The 21,167-nt window shown below is 54.8% G+C and overlaps 1 protein-coding gene across 12 annotated transcripts in view; it reads left to right on the forward strand.

The window, feature by feature from the left end:
- The window catches only part of Synpo (synaptopodin), a 33,786-nt gene extending 13,681 nt beyond the window's left edge, over nt 1-20,105 (forward strand). For 6 of the 12 annotated variants that reach the window (XM_063232390.1, XM_063232391.1, XM_063232396.1 and 3 more), the window contains exons 2-3: nt 10,272-12,679; nt 17,453-20,105. In XM_063232390.1, coding sequence (XP_063088460.1) covers nt 10,272-12,679; nt 17,453-18,121 — 3,077 coding nt within the window. In that variant the 3' untranslated portion in view covers nt 18,122-20,105. Of the gene's footprint in view, nt 1-4,758; nt 5,062-7,241; nt 7,322-9,031; nt 9,147-10,271; nt 12,680-17,452 lie in introns of those variants that run through there. The other 6 variants (XM_063232397.1, XM_063232392.1, XM_063232393.1 and 3 more) reach the window with 4 other exon arrangements.
- The last annotated feature ends 1,062 nt before the right edge of the window (nt 20,106-21,167 follow it).

A 21,167-nucleotide genomic window follows, 5' to 3' on the forward strand; every position in this document is an offset into this window, starting at 1 on the left:
TGTTTTGTTACTTGTGAAATTAATATTACGGAGGTGTGCTGTGCACCAGACCACATTCCAGGCATTTTTCTCTGCATTCACGAAGTATAAACTTAGGTTAAAATGGTGAGTTCTAAAGGCCAGTGGGTCTCCAGCCCAGCAGTGCATCAGTTCCCTCTGGGAGCACATGCGTATTCTGTGGTCCTAGGAATGTGCATGTGCAACACATTCTCTGAGATTCTGCTGTACCTGCAAGTTTCTGAGCTGGGTCAGAGGGCAGCAGGGACTTGTCCCGGGCTCCATGTGGAGCTGGAGACAGTTGAGACCCAAACCCAGGCCTCTGGCTCCCAGTCTGTCCTTTCCTCCTGCCCTAAAGGAGTGAAGCTGGGGACGTGGTGCTTGAAGAGTGATGCCGCTGTAGTGGCTGCTAAAGTCTGCTCTGTGCTGGGCACAGTGGATGGCTTATTCTGTTAATTGCCTGCGGGGTAGAGAAGGAGCCGTTCACCACATTGACACAATCCCCCAGGACTTGAGCTAAATCGGGTATAAAACTTCAGTGTACTTCTAGAAAAGAGAGACCATGGCTGAGCTACAGGGATTCTGGAGATGTGGCTCTGAAACCATGCTGTGAGGCATTTTCCCTTCTGCCACGACAAGTGCCCTCAGGGCGACAGTGGTTGGGTAATGGGATTGCCTGAGGACAAGCAGGCTGGTGGGAAGGAGACAAACCCTGTTCCACAAGGTGCAAATGTGATACGTGTGCACACTGCCCCCGCCCACCACAGGGGCATAGCGTGGTTCCACGCGCACATCTGCAGGACTCAGGGTGCACATGTTCGTGTGTCTGACCTGCCCTCTGCTGACACATATGTCTGAGCATGCTCTGTGGTGAGCAGTGAAGGTCTGAAGCAAGCAGCTCCCCTGGGAGCCGAGGAGAGGATGGAGCAAATGATCAAGGTACTATGTGCATGTAAGAATCTTCCAAGATAAAACCCATTAATTTGTATGGTCAGTTTAGAATGAATGATAAGAAGAGACAGACAAATGGTTGCGTAGTCCCTATGTCTCCTGTATCCCTGTTTCTCTGCAACATTTACCAGCTCACTTATTTGGATATGGATTATCATATACAAGTATTATTACCCCAACTGGAATGCGAGCAGAGATTTCTGTGCATTTCTATTCATGGCTGTGAACAGTGCCTGGCCTTTAGTTGGTGTGTGATAGCTATTAGTTAAACGTGAGTCCATGCACTTCCCACACTTATTTATACTGTCTAATTTTATTACTGAAACATCCACTGTAGCCCTAAACAGTAATATACCTGAGACCACAAATTTGGTGTTTATTGACCAGTACTCATTTTAATTTTGCATAACTGATAAGATTTTAAGTATCAGAGTTTCACCCAAGATCCTCTCTGCTTCCACTAGAAGGGTGAGAGCGCCACACTTTAGGATTCATTGGTCCAGTCCAACACCCCCTGCACTTTGAAGGGAAGGATAAACTGAGGCCCAAAGTGGTTCAGAGACTAGCTCAGTGTCATTCCCATTGCAGCAGGATAGACACTGGAACCAAATTTCTGACCTCCAGTCTTCTGGTTGAGGGAAGAAGAGAGGGCAGGACTCTATGATTCACCTCTTCCTTGGCAGGAGATGGCTCCTGGCAGTGGAGGAGGCACAGCAGGGTTAGGAGCCTCAGCACCCGGAGCCATGACGCCCTCCTGGTGCAGGCAGGACCAGTGTGGGCTGCTCCTTCCCTGCGTGATACTTGGACCTGGGGGCTGCACCATGAGCCTCAGGGACTTGAACCTAGTTCTGTCTGCTGCAGCACATGGGCTGGAGGTCCACACTGGGTTCTTCTGTGCAGCCAGGAGTCTGGGGAGAAAGGAGGAGGAGCTGAGCTGTGAGCAGAGGTGTGAGACCAGATGCAGGGAGGGCTGAGTAAGAGGGTGTGAGGGAAAGTCGGAGCCCAAGACTCACAGAGTTATGCATAAGTGGGTTCGTGCAATGGCTGGTTAAATTCTCCATAGGTGTGTGCACAGTGATTTATACTTTGTGTATCATGTTTGCATCTCATTCACACAACAGCTACTCTGCAAAGCAGATGTTTCTTCCCTGACTCGCTGACATTATTTACTGAGATTCAGAGAGGTGCTTTACTAAAGGCCGCCCAGCAAGTGGGATGGGTGCTCTGTGTAGGCTTTGCAGGGGCAGGAACGCACTACTGATTGGATGTGGTCAAGAAGGGCCGTCCGGAGCCCTAGCAGGCTGAATGGAAATGGCAGGAGCTGGCAGCCAAAGTCCACTCCCTGACCAGATCCTTGGTGACTCCTCAAATCTTTCTGTTTGCCTCAGTTTCCTCATCTGTAAAACGGAGGTGAGGACACTCCCTCACAGCGTGGGAGGATAAAAATGGTGACGTTGGAAGGAAGAATGCCTGGCACACGGAGCTCTCAGCGGGCAGCGCCGGGACTAATGAAGCGAACGCGCCGGCCCGGACAGGCTCGCCCCTGCTGACCACCCGCCAAGGCCTTGACCCGGGATTCCCCGCGCCTTGTTGGGCTGACGCGAGCAAGCGACAGACGCAGACGGGCAGCAGCGCTTGGGGGCCGCCCGGGCTGGCGACGTCCCTGGGGAGAGGCGCCCAGTGGCCCGCCTGGGTCTCGGCGCTGCGCTCTGCTCCGCGCGCCGCGATGGGTTCCAGCGGTGGCGCGCGCATTATCATTCCTCCTGCGTTTTTCCTCCCGGGGTATTTATTTTTCTGCGAGGAAGGAATGTGGGGAATTTACCGCAGGGCGCTGGCCTTCGTTTTGGGCTGCGCGGCGGCCTCTTCCCCAGGAGGAAGCGGCCGAGACAGATGGCAGCGGCGCGCGCGGAGGCGGAGGCGCAGGGCAGGGCGCGCGGGGCAGCGCGGCGCGGGTTATGTAACCGCCGAGGCCGCCGAGCCTTCGCTCGCGGGCAGGTTCTTCCCGGGAAAAGGTTCCATTCTGTCGGCTGGCCTTGGCTTGGATGTGAGGGATGGGGACTGTCTTGGGTCGCCCAGTCCCGGCTGGACCATCCATCCCTATTGCTTGGAAAGTCACCTGGTCTCCATCTTTAAAGCCCGAGGACAAATGCCACCGCCTCCAGGCGGCCTTCTAGGTTGCTTTGTCCTGGTTCTTTCTGCGCTCAGGTTCTGTGCTCTCTGAGGCAACTCATGAAATATTCTGCCTCTCAGGCCTCACACCGCAATTTGAGGCTTCATCTCCTCCTCCGCCTACAGATTAGTTGCTTCCTTCTCCTTTCCTTCAGGAACCACCCTCAAAATCCCCAATCTAGAATCCAGATGAATCTAGCAGTCCTCTGCAGGCACGAATGAAGGTGGGAGGCGCTGGGTGTGGGAGTGCTCATCCTTCAGTAGGGTTTTTTTTTTTGTACCAAAAATCGAACTCACAACCTCGGGATTGCCAGGCAGGCACTTGTGCCACTGAGCTAAATCCCCTTCCCCAATAGTTTAGTCAATACTTTTTTTGTTTTGTTTTTTGAAGTGTTGGCCTCCCACTGAGTTTTATGCCAGTCCCTTTTTTATATTTTATTTGGAGACAAGCCCTTGCTGCTTGCCCAGGCTGGCCCCAAACCTGCAGTCCTCCTACCTTGGCCACTGGGGTAGCTGGGATTGCCGGTTGTGCAGCTGCCTGGCTTGTCAGCACTGCTGCAGCCCTCCAGGGTGGCAGCCATTTCTGGGACTGGGGCATTCACAGCACCCTGACCCTGGGTGAGGCCAGGCTGCAAGAAAGGGCCACTCCTTTGTGCAGGGCCTGGGTGAGTGCTGATCAAGGAGCCAGATGGCTAAGGGCTTCCTGGGAAAGGTTCCTTGGCTGGGTCCCATGGTGTGGCTGGGAAAGCTGAGCACTCTTGGCAGGTGGGGCTCTCTATAAAGAAGGCACCCCAGGCCTGAGGTCGGTCCAATAGTCCCGGCTCCAACTCTGCTCTGCCCTTCACTGGCATTGAGATCCGAGAAGAGTTAACAAGTTCTGGGGACCTCATTTTCCTCATCTCTAAAGCAGACATAGGAAAGAACCTTCTTTCTGAGTCATGGTGAGGACTAGAGGAAACAGCCAAGAACCCTCACTCAGCAGCATCGGGTGCTCCCCAGATCTCTGCTGGTTGTCAACCTCATCCTTGTTCTACAAGCATGGTGCACGGGTGGGCTGGGGAATGAGGAATATAGATGTGCAGCCGCTGAGGCCTTCCCTGGCGAGGCTTCTGTGGTCTATGTAGAGGTGAGGCCAGGCCCAGTGCTACAAGGCAAGACATGCTTGGGCCTTCCTACATGTGAATCCCAGCGGTGTGACCTTGAACAAGTCACTGTACCCCTCCAGGCCGGTTTTGAGAAAAGCATGCTGCTGACCTCATGTGTTGCTGGGAAGGTCCACGAAAAGGTGCCTGGCAGGGGACATGCACACCCTGCAGGGTACCTTTGCTAATGTGAGTGATGCACAGAACAGCGCAGATGAGACATTGATGGGTACCTGGAGATAAGAAAAGGGGGTGGTGGCATTCGGATTGGCTGGGAAGCTTGGGGTGAGTGTGGTGAAGGGAGCCTCAGAGACGTCTAGCTGAGGGGGCTGCATTCTCCTCCCTGAGGCAGGAGCTCCTGGGGCAGGCGGGACCGGAGCTGCTGAGGGCACAGGGAGGTTAATGAGCTCTGAATGCCAGGGTGAGGAGGACTCCTCCTCTGGATCACCCATGTCCCGGGGAGACAGCGAAGAGTTCTGAGCAGGAGAGAAAGGCGAGTGGGGCTGGGAGCAGAGGAAGGCGAATCTGGCTGCGTGGGTTGATTGGCGGGGGAGAGACTGGGGGTGGAGAGGCCATTTAAAAGGCTGTTGCAAAATCCGTTCTCCTGATAAAGAGCCGGGCTGAGTCATCTGTGGAGGAGAGGAGTCATATCCAGCTCCTCTGTGTTGCTGTCGAGGTGGGATTTTCCTCTCTCATCAGCCTGGTGACTGGCTGGCTTTTCAGAGGCTGCAAGAACTGAGAACTGAGGCTGTGGCCGGAAGGAGCACCCAGGAGGAGCTGAACTGGGGGGGACCCGGCTGAAGTGAGTAAGAGGAGCACTTGGAGGCACCTTGGCGTTTTGGGGGTGTGACTCGGTGTGTGGCATCCCCGCTCCGTAGCATTCCCTCTGGCACTGCAGGAGAGGCATGCATGGCAAAGCTGGAGCCTGTGCTCCCTGTGCCTGAGTGTGGGAGGGACTGCAGGTCTGCAGGCCTCTCGGGGTTGCACCCTTGCCTCTGGCTGGATGGAAAAGCCCCAGGCTGTGTCATTTCCTCCCTTTCTGGGGAGGATGCGAGGCAGGGGCTGGCAAGGCAGGTAGGCATTGCTCAGAGCGCTTTGTCTCCCTGCGCTGGTTAAGCCAGAGCTTGTCCAGCCATCAGCCCTTGGTTCCTTCCTGCCCCCCACCCAGGGCAGTTTACCTAGCCCGTTGCCAGGACTCCTGGGAAACCACAATGGGCGCCTATCTCTGGCTGCCTGTCCCACCCCACTGGACCCAGGCCGAACACTCCCATTGACAGCAGGCGTGTGAAGAAGCATTTCCTTGAATTCTCCCTGTCCTGACCTTCTGCTCTGGCCACTCTTGTCCTGCCTCACTTCCCTCCTTTGGATTCTTGATCCAGGCAAGCCCAGTGAGGGTGGAAGCTGCAGCGGCCTGCAGAGGATGATAGGGATTGGGAAGAGGCCTTGTGCCTGCTGCCTGAGCAAAGCTAATGTTAGGGACCTCCTGACTCCCAACCTCATGATCTTTCCACTCCACTTATCTTTAATACCCTATTGGCCTTTTCTAACGTAGTAAGAATTAGTTTATCAGTTATTATTCTGGTAGGAAGACTGAAGAGAAAGTGTGAGTTGTCTTGTCCTAGGTGGCTGAGTTTCTAGGACAGAGGGCTCTGCAGACAGCAGTGCAGGAGCCCTGTGCCTTTTCTTGAGCCCCTGTCTGGAAAGTGGTGTGGTTAAGAGATGAGATTTCGAAGCCAGACTTTCTAGCTTTTGAATCGTAGCTGTGCCACTTGCAGATTGTGTGATCCTGAGTGTGCATCTCTGGGCCTGAGTTTCATGCAGAAAATGGAAGAAGCAACAGCATCTATTTCTTGGGGTTGCTAGCAGGAACAGGATGATGACTAACAACGTGCAGCCGAGGGCTGTGCCAGGGCTGTGCGGCCTGCAAGGCGGTAACCGCAGCAAGGTGCCCTCCTGCCAGAGGCTTCGTGCTCTCCCCTTCCCCATCCTGCATCCGCTGGGCTGCAGCCTCCCAACCCCAAGCAGCTCTTCCTTGTCTTACTCCACTCTGTTCTCTCTGGGATGTCCATCTGCAGGGCTGCTGACCCAGGTTCCAGGGGGATTTTACAGGGCTGGCATCCCTCAAGGCCCTGCACTGGGGTTAAAGGGGATGCACAGGTACAGGCAGGCCACAGCTCGGCAGATTGAGTGTTCACCGAGGTGCCTGTCCCCTGTGGCCTGTAGCTTCCTCCTGTCTGTGACAACACATAGCACTCCTTAGGCCAGCTGGCCCCTACCAGAGACAGCAGTTTCCTCAGGGAGTTTTAGATGGAGCTGTCCCTGGCGCCCTGTTATGGGCTGGCTGCCCCTCCCCCTGCCCGCTTTGTTTGCAGGGTGGCAGAAATCATGGGGACTGTGGGCTGGGTCTGGTCCAGAGCTCCCGCTGAATTCCTTTTCTGTGGAGTCACTGCTGTCTGGGATGGGGGTGCAGAGCTCATGGCCTTCTGGCCTTTGCTGTCACTCCTCAGCTTAGCACAGTAGCACAGGCCAGACTGTCCAGGCCCTGGGAGGTGGGGAGGTCACAGTTCAGGCTGCGAGCGAGCAGAGCCAGCTGGTGTCAGCACACCTGGCTGCAGGGCCATGCCCTCCTTGTGACCCCCTTTCTCCCTTTTTCTCTAAGGGCTCTTCACACTCTGGCATTTAAGGGTTTTCCAAATCCGTGGCCTTTGAGAGTCAGCCTAGAGATGGGATTGAAGCAGAAAAATTAGGAAAAAATGCTGGAAAATGCAGGGATGTTGAGGGGTCTGGAATATTCAAACACAGATGCATTGTGCGAGACACTCACACTGTGGGGACGCACCAGGCAGGGCCTACGTCCTCGGCATGGTGGAGAACCAAGTGTGGACCAGCTCCCCTGGGACGTTGGTCAGCTCATCATGTCTTACAGATCCTTGGTTTTCTCCTCAATAAATTATGCATTAAGCCAGATGTCTTCATTCCCAGTACTAGGGAGACAGAGGCAGGAGATCACTCAAGCCCAGGGTTCAGGACCAGCGCGGGCAATCCAGAGACCCCATGTGAAAGTAAGTAAACGAGTGGCTAAAAATGTGCATAATAATAGACTGTTCCTTTTGGGCACGTGTGCACAGTAAGTGCCCAGTCAGTGTTGGGTACATTGCTGCAGTCGTGTACATTGTGGGGACTGGGGATGATTGTCTCGAGTCCTATGGGAACGGCTGCAGGGTGGTCTGGCTGGAAGGAGAAAGCTATTATTCTGTGTAGCTGTGCTGGGCAGAACCACATCAAGTGGAATCAACAGAAGGAGCAGCTTTGCAGCTGAGTGATATCTACCTGGACACACTTTGGCAGGTAGAGCACTCACATCTGTGCAGTAAACGGGAGCTTGTACACTTGGCACATGGTTCTGGAGATGTGGAATTGTGTGGGGAGTTGGACCTAGTGGTGATCGGCTCTGAGATTCCGGGATTCTGTAATATGGGGCTGTATGAACTCCAGGGTCCTGACCTGTGGTATCAATCTCTGTCCTCTTCTAGGGCGTACAGTGGGGCTGCCAGTTGCCACTTCCCAGGGTAGATTAAGACCTCTGCCATGTACCCCGGGCTTGTAGCTGGTGCCCCCTGGCATGGGTGCTCTCACTGTCCCCTCCCAGTTCCCACATCAGGTGCTTTTCCCTCCTCATTAGCAAGGCAGTGTCTCTGAGAGGTGCAGTACCTTGCCAGAGTCACACAACGAGCAAATGGCAGAGCTTAGATTTGGGCCAGGAGACTTGGGCTTTTTTTGTTTGTTCACTTGTTTTTTGAGATAGGATCTGGCTGTATGTTCTAGGCTGGCTTTGAATTTACCATGTAGTGCAGGCTGGCCTTGAATTCATGGAGATCCTCCTGCCTCAGCCTTCTAAGTACACTTCTGATTACAAGTGTGAGGCCTGGCTTTTAAGGAGGGCAGAAGAAATGGACAGTGTATAGGCTGAAAAACCTCTCAGAGATCTTCTGTGTTGCTAATGACCCTCCACTTTTGGGTTCTTCTAGAGAAGCAGCCTGGATCACCTGTTTCCTTTTATAGATGGGGTGAGCCAGTCCTGAGCAGGTGAAGTGGGCTGTGTACTTTCACTGTTTTAAACAGGCTGGGGGAAGTCAGGTGTTGGTGGAAAGAAGGGAAGAGGAGGTTGGGAATAGAAAACCTATGACTGTGTGGCCTGAACCAGTGACGCTGTCATCTGTCCTCTGTCAATCTTCCTGCTGACGCTGGCTTGGAGGTCAACAGACTCTACCTTGGGTTACCCTCTGGACCTCAGTTTCCACATCTAGAAATGGGGGTAGTAGTGAAATAGCTCCTCTAGAAGGGACCTTCCAGCCCTGAGAGTCGAGGAATCCTGAGGCTGGCTGGCAGACTGCCTAGAAAGACTCTCCCTGGAGACCCACTCGGCATGTCACGGCCAACACTAATGAGGGCAGAGCAGGAGGGAGGGCAGGGTCAGATTCCTCAAGAACTAATTAGCTTCTCGCAGCAGGGGGCCAGGGATGATGAAGGGAGGAATTCGCTCAGCTTCTGACTGAGCTCCAGAGGCTGGCCACAGGCTGATCCATCCACGGGTCAGTTCATTTGTTCTCACAGCCATTTGCTCATTCATTGCCCAACAAGCCTAAGTGGAGTGCTGAGCGGGTCCCTGCAGTGCACTGGGGCTGGAAAGAGACATGGCTGCCTACAGTAAGCTTAGCAGGGGCCTGGGCCCGACCCGCAGCTGACCGTCTCCCCACTCCTACTGCCCAAAGGGACCCTGAATGCAGACTGTGGACTGACACCGGCCTTGCCATCCTCAGCTGTGTGATCTTGGGTCAGTTGCTTACAATCTGCTGCACCTCAGTTTCTTCTTTAAAACAGAGACAGGTAATGCTTTGTGTCATAGACTTCTGGGGAGGACAGAATGAAAGCATGCAATGCTCTGCTATAGTCACTCCTGAAAGTAGCCCAACTGATTACTTTTCTGGGGTTAAAATGTGTGGATTCATCAATGACTGTTTTAAGTAGCTATGGGAAGAAATGCTGGAGGCACATAAAGAAAGTGAACACGTGGTGACTTGCTGATTGGGATGTGCGGCGATCAGGGCTGAAGGGAATACATAGCTTTTTATATTTTTATTTTTATAAATAAAATGTGAATGTATTGCCTGTTCTCAAAAGAAATATTGCCAGGGGCAATGCTTTATAACATTAAAGCAATTTACTAGTACAAGTTTGAGAGTGGAAAGAAGCCTAAAAAAGGCACATAGAAAATGTTGCAGTGGTCACCAGGGGTGGATGTTACGCCTGGCACTATGCTAATGGCCAAGGATAGAGTGACAAGTCCCTCAAAGCCCTTGTCTCCTTAGAGCTATGCTAGGTGAACAGACAGGTAATAAACAAGGAAGCACATGAAGGAGATCATTTCAAGTTGTGGTGACTGCTATGAAAAAGAAAGAAAGAGAAAGGAAGAAAGAAGAAAATCAGTCAGGGGAGGACAGACATTCAGACTAAGACCTGAGTCAGTTCCCAAGAGGGAACTGACCTGTAATGCCAACTGGGAAATGATTGTTCAAGCTACAGGAACAAATACAAAGGGCCTGGGGCCACTCCCACTAGGTATTTTTAAGGGACAGAAGAAAGCCAGTGAGGCAGAGTCTCGGGAGAGGGAGAACAGTGATGGGAGACAGGTAAGGGGCTCGCAGGTCCTTGGTTTCCAGGACAAGGAGTTAGGTCTCATTTGGGGAAGTGCTGTATCAACAACCTCCAGGGGCAGCCCAAGTAAGAGCCCAGTTAATCCTGGAGAGATAATCAGAGAAGGTTTCATGATGGCATTTAAATTAGTCTATGAAGGGTGGGTCAGGTTATGAGAGTGAATTCTAGGCAACAGGAAAGATCAAATTCCAAAGCAAAAGGTCATGTGTAGGAGGGCACGATGACCATCTGTGTGTCTGCACTGCCCTGTGGCTCTGCATTCCTGCTTGTTAACTGGGCCTCTGTCCCTCCCTGCAGCCTTGGGCCGGAGCCCCAGCCTCACTGAAAAGGACCTGAAGGAGGCCAAGGCGCGGAGCCAGCAGATCGCAGCCCAGCTGACCACCCCTCCCAGCTCCAGCTCGAGGGGCGTCCAGCTCTTCAACCGGCGCCGGCAGAGGGTGAACGAGTTCACCTGGGAGAGCCACGGTCAGAGGGGTCCAAAGCCCAGCCAGGAGTCCCTCAGGGTGCCCCCTGTGAGCCCCCCAGGCCATGCACCAGGGCTCCACCTGAGTTCACCTGCGCCATCCAAGCCAGGCCCTCCAAGGCACTCCAGTCCCCAGAGCCCCAGGCGAGGGCTCCCTGGCTGCAGCATGGAGGGGTACTCCGACGAGGCCAGCTTGCTGCGGCATCTGGAGGGGTCCAGTGAGGAGGAAGAGGTGCCTCTGGTGGTCTATTTAAAGGAGAATGCAGCCCTGCTTACAGCCAATGGGCTCCACCTGTCTCAGAACCGAGAGGCCCAGGAATCCCCAGCAACCCCTCCTTCAGCTGAGATCCACAGTCCCCCTGCAGATGTGAACGAGAACCTGTCCTCACCCAGCACCACACTCGCCACACCAGCTTCTAACAGCAGCTGCAACCCACCAGCCACAGACATCAATCAGAACATCCCCGTATCTGCCAGCACACAGAGCACAGTGCTTTCTGGGGTCCAGCAGAATTCTCCCACGGCACAGCACACAGCAAATGGCACAACACCGGAGTCTGGATCCAGCATCCTGTGTGCTGATGGGCCATCGCAGACGCCAGTGGAGGAGGTGATGTCCAGTGTACTCCTAATTGATAAGGTATCGACTCCAGCCACTACCACCAGCACCTTCTGCAGAGAAGCTGCTCCCGTTGCCTGCTCCGAGCCTCTGGGTCCAGATTTCACGTCCAGCTCCTTGCTCATCGACGCCCAACCCAGCACCCTAGTGATGTCAGCAGAGCCTGAGATGTCTGGGCAGGCACCTGCCACCACGCCCACCAAGATGTACAGTGAGCTCCACTTCACACTGGCCAAGCCTCTGTCAGTGATCAACAGGACGGCCAGGCCTTTTGGGATCCAGGCGGCAGGGAGCACCAGCCAGGTGGAGCGGAGTCCCATGGTGGAGAGGCGATACCTTGGGGAGAAAGCCCCGGCTCCCCAGCCCCCCACCATGGTAGACAGGAGTCCCCGGCCTCAGAGACATGTGATATCCCACAGCCCTATGGTGGAGAGGAGGCTGGTGGGGCAGCGAAGCCCAGCCCTGGAGAGACGGCCCTTGGGAAACTTTACCCCACCCCCCACCTATGCAGAGACCTTGTCCACGACGCCCCTGGCTTCCCGGGTTCGGTCTCCCCCTTCTTACTCTGCCCTGTACCCCAGCTCTGACACCAAGCCTTCTCATCTGAAGGGCCAGGTAGTTCCCACCAGCAAGACAGGCATTTTAGAGGAGTCCATGGCCCGCCGGGGCAGCCGGAAATCCATGTTCACCTTTGTGGAGAAGCCCAAGGTGACCCCAAACCCAGACCTGCTGGACCTGGTACAGACGGCTGATGAGAAGCGGAGGCAGAGGGACCAGGCGGACATGGGTGCAGAGGAGGAGCCCTTTGCACTGGGGGCAGAGGCCTCCAACTTCCAGCAGGAGTCAGGCTCTCGGGACAGGAGTGGCCCCGGGGTGGCTGAGGACACGGTTCCCGAGTGGGCCTCCTGCCTCAAATCACCTCGAATCCAGGCCAAGCCAAAGCCCAAACCCAATCAGAACCTCTCTGAGGCCTCCGGAAAGGGAGCCGAGCTCTATGCCCGACGCCAGTCACGGATGGAGAAATATGTCATCGAGTCTGCAGGCCACGCAGAGCTGGCCCGCTGCCCTTCACCCACCATGTCTCTGCCTTCCTCCTGGAAATACTCCACCAGTGCTCCCGGGGCCTTCCGCGTGGCATCCCTAAGCCCTGCTCGGACCCCACCTGCCTCCCTGTACCACGGCTACCTGCCTGAGAACGGCGTCCTGCGCCCCGAGCCCACGAAGCAGCAGCCATACCAGATGCGGCCCTCACTCTTTGTCCTCTCGCCCATCAAGGAGCCCAGCAAGACCTCAGCCAGAGCGCCCCGAGCAGCCTCGTCCCGAGTGGCCTCAGCCCGAGTGGCCTCCCCACGAGCCGCCTCCCCTGCCAAGCCTAGCTCCCTGGACCTGGTGCCCAACCTGCCCAAGGCCGGGCTCCCGCCATCTCCTGCCCTGCCCCGGCCCTCCCGCTCCTCGCCCGGCCTCTACACCTCGCCAGGCCAGGACGGCCTCCAGCCCACTACCGTGAGCCCCACCTATAGCAGTGACGTCTCCCCGGTGTCTCCCTCCAGGGCATGGTCTCCTCGAGCCAAGCAGGCCCCCAGGCCCTCCTTCTCTACCCGGAACGCGGGGATTGAGGCTCAGGTGTGGAAGCCTTCCTTCTGCTTCAAATAACCATCTTCCCATGGGGTCCCACTGTCGGTCCAGGCCCCTTCTCCAAAGGCCACAAAGAGCAGACCGGTCAGGAAGCAGCACAGGGCTTGTGGAGGAGAATGGGGCATCCACGGCCCGGGCACTACCACTGCCACTGCTGCGTGGACCAGGGCGAGTCTCCTGCCCGCTTGGAGGTGCAGCAGGCCTCTTCCTACCTCGAGGGGTCTGGGCACCGTGTGTGGGCAGAGGGTCACGGAGTGAGAACTCTCCTGAAAGGCGGAAGGGCGTCCTTTGGCCTTGGTGAGAGGCAGGAATGGCAGCATCTGAGGCCAGCGTCTTGCTGGGGGATGACAGGGTTAGGAAGGGGCTCTGATGGGACCTCTGGAGCAGACAGAGCCTGCCAGTGGCTGTGGACTTCTTCAGCCGGGGGTCTGCCTCCCCGCTGCCCATGGCACGTCCTCACACGCTCCTGGCATCTTTCCTCTCGTTGCTGGATTCTCATCTCTGCGGGCCTGTCTCTTCCTCTTCTGCCTCCTGGACACCGACTCTTCTCTGCCACTTCAGAGAGCTTCAGCTGCCTCCACCTTTGCTCCTCTCCTGGGTCCTTCTGTGGATTCGGACTCAGCCCGCTGCTGTCTGATGCTCTTCTTCCCGCCCCTCCTCCACACCCTCTCCAGGAGCTGGCTGCACCTAACGGGCTCCTGGGCCCCCGCACAACCCCAGTCCTGCTTCCAGCTAGCTTGCCTTCACCGACTGGGGGTGGGGGATCCCGGGGATCCTTGAGAGGAGAACCCTGAGAAGGGCTGCGGGAGTTGGGGGTGACTCTAGGAGGTATCCCCAAGATGTTCTGGCTTTAACCTCAGTTAAGAGCTCCCTGACTAAAGGAATCCACCTCAGTGCTGTGGGGGAGATGCCCAGGGAGAGAGGCGAGTAGAGAGCTTGGTCCCCTCTGTGCTTTCCGTTTGCTGGGTGAGCTTGGCCACTTCTCTGGGTCACTCTCACATTTTTACAAAAAGCGCTTCTAGCTGAGATGATCCATGAAGACCAAGCAGTTAGACTGGTACTTTGGGAAAAAGGCTTCGTAGGTGAAAAAGGTCCCCGGGAAAAGACAGAAAACAAAATGGGCTTTTGAAGAAGGACAGTTAGCTGCCTGGGGTGTGGGGGACTGTAGGTTGTGGTTAGAATGAGCTGCTGCAGGAGGCCAAGGATCCAAATGCAAGCTGGGGTGGGCTGCAGCTCAGGACTCTTGGAGACAGGGATGTGATGAGTGTCAGAGCAGGTGCCCAGGAGCAGGTGCACACACAGCAGCTCGGAGGGAAGGGACATGGAAGACCCTAAAGTCTATGTCTGGGGCTTGCGCCTGGATTCAGGAAGGCTGATTTCATGCCTATCTTTGGGACTTAATTTTCCCATCCATACAGGGAGGATCTTCTGCTCCTCCTCCGATGTGATGTACCCCCTCAGAAGCAAGCTTTGTGGGATGTTGAGAGAACACAGACGAAAGAGGCAGGGTTCTGATGGAAGCTTCCCAAGGCTGGGGGCTGAGGGCCACCCACTTCCTCTTTCCCAGCCTTATTTCTGTGCTCCCCAGAGGAGTAAAGGGTGGTGGAGGTGGTGCCCATGCTGGGCTGAGCCTGCAGCTTTCCTGAGCTCCAGCTTGTCTCCATGGGAACAGGGGTGCTTGCTCAGTGAGCTCATTCCACACATCAGAATGAGGGCTGGAGGGGCAGCTATGAGGGAGCTCAGCACCTGCCAGGCCCCTCCCAGAGCACTGCCACGGCCCTGCGTCTCCTGTTCCCCTGGGCCCCGGAGGGGGCTGGCTGTGGAAAAGCCCACTCCATTGGGCAGCTCCTACTGCCAGGCTGAGCTCTTCCCCTGACTTCGTTTTCTGTCCTGTTCTCAATATACTCTGCCTCAAATCCATCTCGCTTCTTTCTTTTTTTCTGTACTGCTGCTGCTGCCTGCCATGGGTCAGAGCTTCCTCCCTGCTCCCTGGGCTGGCCTGGGACGTGGAGTGGGGCTACTGTGTGTGGAGGTGAAACCGTGGACTGATGTGCTGTGTGCGCATGTGCTGCACTGCTGTGTGTGGATCTGTAGGAGCAGGGGAGAAGGCCTGGAGGGCTCTGGAGGTGGGGGCACCCTCCTAGGTCAGCCTTTCGGGCAGCTGAACCCTATGCAAATCACCTATCTTCCCTTTCCCCAGAGGCTGGCCCAAAGAGCTGTGGAATGTGGGGAGAAACACCGTCTCTCCCGGGTCCATGATTTTTTTCAGTTCTTTAAAAATGGAGTTGCAAGGCGTTTTACCAGATCAGCACTATCCAGCTTCCTATGGTCTCCTGTTCCCCCACTACTGAAACTTGGCTATTTCCCACATTGATCACCATCACTACCTGGCTCCCAAAGGCACCATAATGTCCACACCAGGTGGAGAGGAATGTGCTGCCAGATTGGAAAATGGTTCCTGTACAACCTTGCACAACCTCTTCCTGTCTGGTGCCTCAGTTTCCCTTCTGTGCAAAGTCAGGCTTGCTGAAGATGGTCAGAGAGCTGCTTGATTCTGAGTCCCTGCTGTCTCTGCTCTCCTAGGGCCTCAGGCTGGGCTGATTGGGCATTGCTTTCTAAATCTGGACCCCCTGCATTTCCAAGGAGTCTAGTAGTACAGGCTGTGAGCCCTCTGGCAGAAAGTGAATATTTCTGATTTCCTGTAGCCTCTTTGTATTGTGTACTGCTCTGCCCCCCGCCAATTCTCTCAGTTCCCGGACATGGCAGTCAGTATGAGGTCAGGCTCTGGCCCATCTCCAAATGGTGAGGAGCTGCTTACCACTGCCCCCAACATTCCAACCCATGACCGAGCCATTCCAGGCTGTAGTCCTGGCTGAACTCTATTGCTCTTTCCATGGCTGGACCCAGCAATCCCCTTGTAGCATGAAGGCAGAAACAACCTGTTAAGAGTTTTAGATACTGTAGCTCCCCATGAAGAGCACTGGCTTCTCTGCTTCTATGTCTGTTGACTGACTTGGGTCAGTCCCCTCCTGCCCTCTAAGAGTAGCACTTTTGCCAGGTATTGGGATATGCCTGAGTGTCCCTGATTTGGCATTTAGTCCTGAAATTCTGGTGTTACCTTCTAGGCCTTCCTGGCTCCTCATGGGGCTGGAACCTCCTTCCCAATCTCCTCTCTCTCAGTCCCAGGGTTTGTCACCCACAGTGACCTGATTGCAAGCTTCCTGGGATGCATCACAGACACAGAGAAACACTTGGTGTCTCTGACTCATACACAGCTCTGACCCTGACAGTAAGAGAGGTCTCATACTATGCCTTAACCTCCCCCCTTGATGACTGACCATGTCCCTTGGAAGTCATTGCAGCATTACCATCCCATGACAAGTTTCCTGTTGATTAAGTTGCTTAGCATTCCTCTTTAGGTTAAAAAGCCCTCATCTAGTAGCTGCAGGATTCTGTTTGGAGAATACATACAATCTTCCTTTTGATTGAGATGAACTAGATTTTCAACTGGTTGAAAAGAATGACTGGTTGGCTAAGGCTGATTGCTGATTGGATGAAAGAATGGATCTTGTTGATGGTTCCAGATTTTGATTGGGTAGGGGGCACTGAATGGAGGTGCTAATTCAGGACTCTGATGGATGAGTGACTACTGGTGAACTTGGGTTGGATTGGGTACCCAAGTAGACTGGATGGAATTTGACTGAATCAATAGTTGGATGGCTTAGAAGATACATACTAAATATGGATTCCCAAGTCCTACACTTTCAAACAAGTTAAAACTGGTAGAGTTTTTGAGAAGAAGATAGTTATGTATACACATGCCCTCATGCAGCACAATACACTGGGTTGTTATTCACACCTCGGAGCTTCATTTTCATCAACAGTAAAATGAGTGGCACAGTGCCTCACCTGTATGTACGGCAGTGCACGGCAGGGCAGGAACTCACAACCCGAAAGAGTGAGCTAGCTGGTAAGAGTGACCCACCTACCTCTGTGTTTCCGGGTCAGCAGGAACTTCCTCCTCTCAGGAATCCGTGGGAAAATAAGAGGCTGATGGCAATATAGCAAGGGGTTTGGGGCTGAGAGAGTCCTTCACTAAGACCAACTTTAACAGTAATAGTTTAAAATCCTTACATTCAAACTTATGGAAGATAATACATCCCTATGGTTCAAAAATCTAAACATAAAGTAATACCTTAAAAAGCCTGATCCCATCTCCTGTGGCTGTGTGCCCTGTCTCTGCCTGATTTCCTAACAGGTAACTACTTTGATTAGTTTTATATTTATCATTCCATTAACTCTTAACATATATTGTACAGCCTTCCTCCACAGAATATGCAAGAACACACTGCATGTTTTTCCATGAGTTAATCTCTAGCGCCCCCCATCCTATAGCTCACCCATTTTGTGTAGGAGAAAACTATAGCCCAGAGGAAGGAAACAACTTGCCCAGTTCACCCAGAAAATTAAATCTGTCTTCAAAGTGTGCATTCTCAATTTCTGGCCATCTATCTGCCTCCCCATTCAACACAGGAGCTGACACTGAGTAGCATGGACTCTTTAACCTGAGAGCTGGGTCCACCTGACTTTGGTCTGTCCCTTCCAATACCTTGTTTCATACCAGGCATTGTAGCACACGTCCATAATCCCAGCACTCCAGAAGCTGAGGCAGGAGGGTCACTGAGAATTCCAGGAAAACCCCTGTTTTCAGTGAAGCACAACACTCACTCACGTCCGGCCCCACCTCTGCTCTTTCCCCAGGACCGCCCGGAGAGCCTACCCACCTCCCCGCCCTGGACGCCCGCCGTGTCTCGGCCCCCCAGCAGCCTAGACGGCTGGGTGAGCCCGGGGCCGTGGGAGCCGGGGCGTGGGAGCAACATGAGCAGCCCCCCGCCACTGCCGCCGCCGCCGCCTATGTCCCCCTCTTGGAGCGAGCGCTCCGTGTCGCCGCTACGACCCGAGATCGAGGTGCGTCCCCCCAGCCGTCAGCTGCAGGCGCTCCTGGCGCGGAACATCATCAACGCGGCCCGGCGCAAGAGCGCCTCCCCGCGGCCGGCGGGCGCCGAGAGTCTACGGCCCTTCTCCCCGCCAGGGGCGCCGCCGCCGCCGCCACCACCGCGCATGCGCTCGCCGCAGCCCGTGCACCCCGGGCCGGGCGCGTCCCGCGTGGCGGCGTCCGGGCCGGCGCAGCGCACGTCGCAGCAGGCAGCGCCCGCGTCCTACGTCGGGCCCCGCAGCCCGCTTCCTGCGCCACCTAGGCCTCTGCCCTACCGCCGCTCGCCCACGGACTCCGACGTGTCCCTGGACTCCGAAGACTCCGGGGTCAAGTCGCCTGGCATCCTTGGCTACAACATCTGTCCCCGCGGGTGGAGCGGCAGCCTGCGTCTCAAGCGTGGCAGCCTCCCCACCGAGGCCTCGTGCACCTCCTAAAGCCGCCACCCCACCAGCACGGCCGATCCAAAGGATGAGGCCCCAGGCTTTGGGGATCCAGCCTTTGTCACCTAGGGGTGTGACCTCTCTAGATAGCGTCAGACATAAGAGGCCAAAGAAGGGGAGCTCTGGGCTTGGGAAGGAGTAGGACCCCGAGCTTGAGTTCTAGCCCGTGCTTTACTTTCCTTGTGGGACTGTGGCAGGACTCTGCCTCCACGGGACCCGCGGCTTTCGCATCCTTTTAATGTGGCCTTGGACAATGCTGTCTGCAAGCGTGTAAATCTTGCCACCAGCACACACACTCGTGCCTTAAAGGAGGCAGCCGTGCATACAGCCCCTTGGGGTGCTGCGTCCCGTGTTCCATAACCTCTCCTTCCTGCTCTGCACTCCGGATTCTGGCAAATGAGCAGTCAGTATTTAAGCCATGTCCCGTGTCCAGTCCCTGGCTTGACTCTCCTGCTCCCTGGCACCCAGTCCTAGGCAGGAGCAGCTGTTTTCCATCCCTTCTCAGAGAAGATCTATTTTTACCCAGTGACCTTTAGAGAGATTCCCCAGGCCAGTTCAAGGTGCCTTGCTGGCCACCATGGAAAGAAGGGGCAGGAAGGTTGTCCCCAGGCCCTGTCATGCTGCCTTTGCTGCCTTTCCTACCCGAGCTCATCCCGTAAAGCAGTGATTTTCCCCGGGCTTAGATTTGGGTCTTCAACAAATCGGTCCCTTCTGGGCCCATTCATGACATGCTCTAGGTTCAAAGCTGAGGGAAGGAAGAAGAGATACTGAACTCACTCCCTGTGGCCTTGCCTGCTTGGCCTCAGTGAGGCGTTGCCTATTTGGAAAGAGGGAGGCAAAGCATTCCTTGTTAGAGACAGTATGCAAGCCATGGCCAGGATGCATATTAGAGTCCAGCAGGGATGCCGTTGGCCGAGATGATCACTGAGGGCTTTTCCAGTGCTGAAATGTGCTCCGTGGTATTAGGAAGTGGGGAAGAATGGTGGTGAAGAGTCTGGTAGGCTTGAATTCAGGGGCCCATGACCTTGCCTGGGGAGCTAAGGGTTAGGCTGGACTCTGCCCGTTTCTGGGAAGCACCCTTCTCTTTAGTTTCAGTCTCCAGCCCAGTGTCCATATCACACTCAGAAGAACAGACATTGGCCCATCCATCTCTTTCCCATCAACATGCTGGTCTAACACATGCCTGGTACCCAGTGATGTTGGGAAGTCTGGCTGCAGGCCCTAGCCTGTTCCTTCCACCTTAGTGGCTATTTCTGATTCCCAGCGGAGGACCTGGGAAGTAAAGTAGAGTTCTGTAATCTCCAGCGTTGGCTAGTGCTGTCCACTAGAAGTTCAGAATATCACTTTCAGAATACTTGGAAGGGGTGAGAGTGGTGGGTGGCTGGAATTGGCTATGGATCAATGTGTGTGGAAGAAAGAATATCAGCATGTTACTAAAGGTAAGCGACAGAGTGTGATTTTGGGTTAGGAGTAGACTTCTCCAATCACCAGGGTGATTTTAGACCTGGAACCCCTGAGTAAGGCTAGGGAAAACTTGGATCAGGATGGAAGAGCATCAGGGTTCGGAGGGGCACTTTGGAATAAAAGAATAATCCTAGAGGTTTCCTATGTTCTAAGAGTTAGGGACGAGGCCCCCTTGCTGAGAAGGCGAGAGGGTGCTGCTGCTTAGTTGATAAGGAGCAATCACATTTATCAAGGTCCCCACAAGGGTCTCTTGTAGCATGAGAGGCAGGGGTTAGAGTGCATCAGAGAAGGGACTCTGTCAGGCCTGGCTGACATAGTAGTTTAGAGCCATATCCTCCTGCATTTCCCCAAAGGACCAGCAGGAGGCAGCCTTGAGAACCGACTGCTCTGTTTTGAGTCATTCTCTCATAGGAACTGCCTGTCTCCTGCCCTCTTGTCTAACACACTAGAGGTTGCATGTGTCCTGCCTCTGCCTCCTATAGAATTCAGCTCAATAAATGCTTTCTGAAATCTGCCTCGTGTGTCTTTTTAGGCTTGTCTGAAGCCACTCCCTTTCCTTCAAGCAGGAAACTATCCACAGGATGCTGGGTAGACTGGCTATCTTAGACACGTGGACCTGGAGCTTGGAGATAGAGCTGTGAAGAGAGATGGAGAACAATGGAAAAACTTGGGGCCACAGAAGAAGTCCCTGGGTTGAAGTCCTGATGTGCTAGATGGCCTTGGATTAGCCCACTTCTTCTCTGGGCCTCATCGTCCATATCTGTGTAATGGGAGAGTTACTCAGGGCAGTACTGTCTAGGCCCTGACCACAGGGCACTGTCACTAGAGTGTGCAGGGCCCATTGGGTCAGGGCCCAGTCCTCTGAGGCTGCTTCCTCATAGGAGCAACTCAAGACACCTGGCAGGATGAGGGTGAGAGGTCACATCTGCGTCCAGGCAGTCCCAGTGAGGCCAGACCCAGATCACTAGGAATCCCCTCTCCTGATAGGTCACCTTTCCCTACAGAAGGGGATTGTAGCCCAGTCCCGGGAGAGGACATGTCCAGCTTGGGGACGTTCTGCCTTTCCTCTATAGAAACAGGCCCATCAGAAACTGGGCTGAGGAACCCAGTGGGCAGGCAGCTGGGTTCAGGGTAGATCACAGCAGAGTCCAGCCTTCAATCCTGACCCAGTGTCTCAATGTACTCTGGGACTGACAGCACGGACCTGCAGACACGGTGCTCCTCATGCTCGGCCCAGGGCACCCTTGCTGTGCCTGGGGACAGTTTGGGTCCCTCTGACTGACATAACTTCGGCTGGAGCTTCTTCTGCGTGCAGCATGCTCCTGCCTTCTGGTCATCCAACCCTCATGCCAGGCACCTCACACTGAGCTCATCCCTAGCAGGGTGTGGTGGAGACGCCTTGGAAGGAGAATGGCCATGTGCTTGAGGCCAGCATGGGCTACATAGTGAGTACGAGGTGAGCTGAAGCTGAAGAACTCCGTATGAGACCCTGTCTCAGAAATCAGTCAGTCAATCATAGACTGACTTCATCCCAAACAGCTCGGCCTCTGTCCCCTATACCAACCTGCTCTTCCCC

The sequence above is a fragment of the Cavia porcellus genome, unplaced genomic scaffold (assembly GCF_034190915.1).
Source record: "Cavia porcellus strain 051 isolate PalLab524CR breed Dunkin Hartley unplaced genomic scaffold, mCavPor4.1 scaffold_21, whole genome shotgun sequence".
Classification (NCBI taxonomy): Eukaryota; Metazoa; Chordata; class Mammalia; order Rodentia; family Caviidae; genus Cavia; species Cavia porcellus.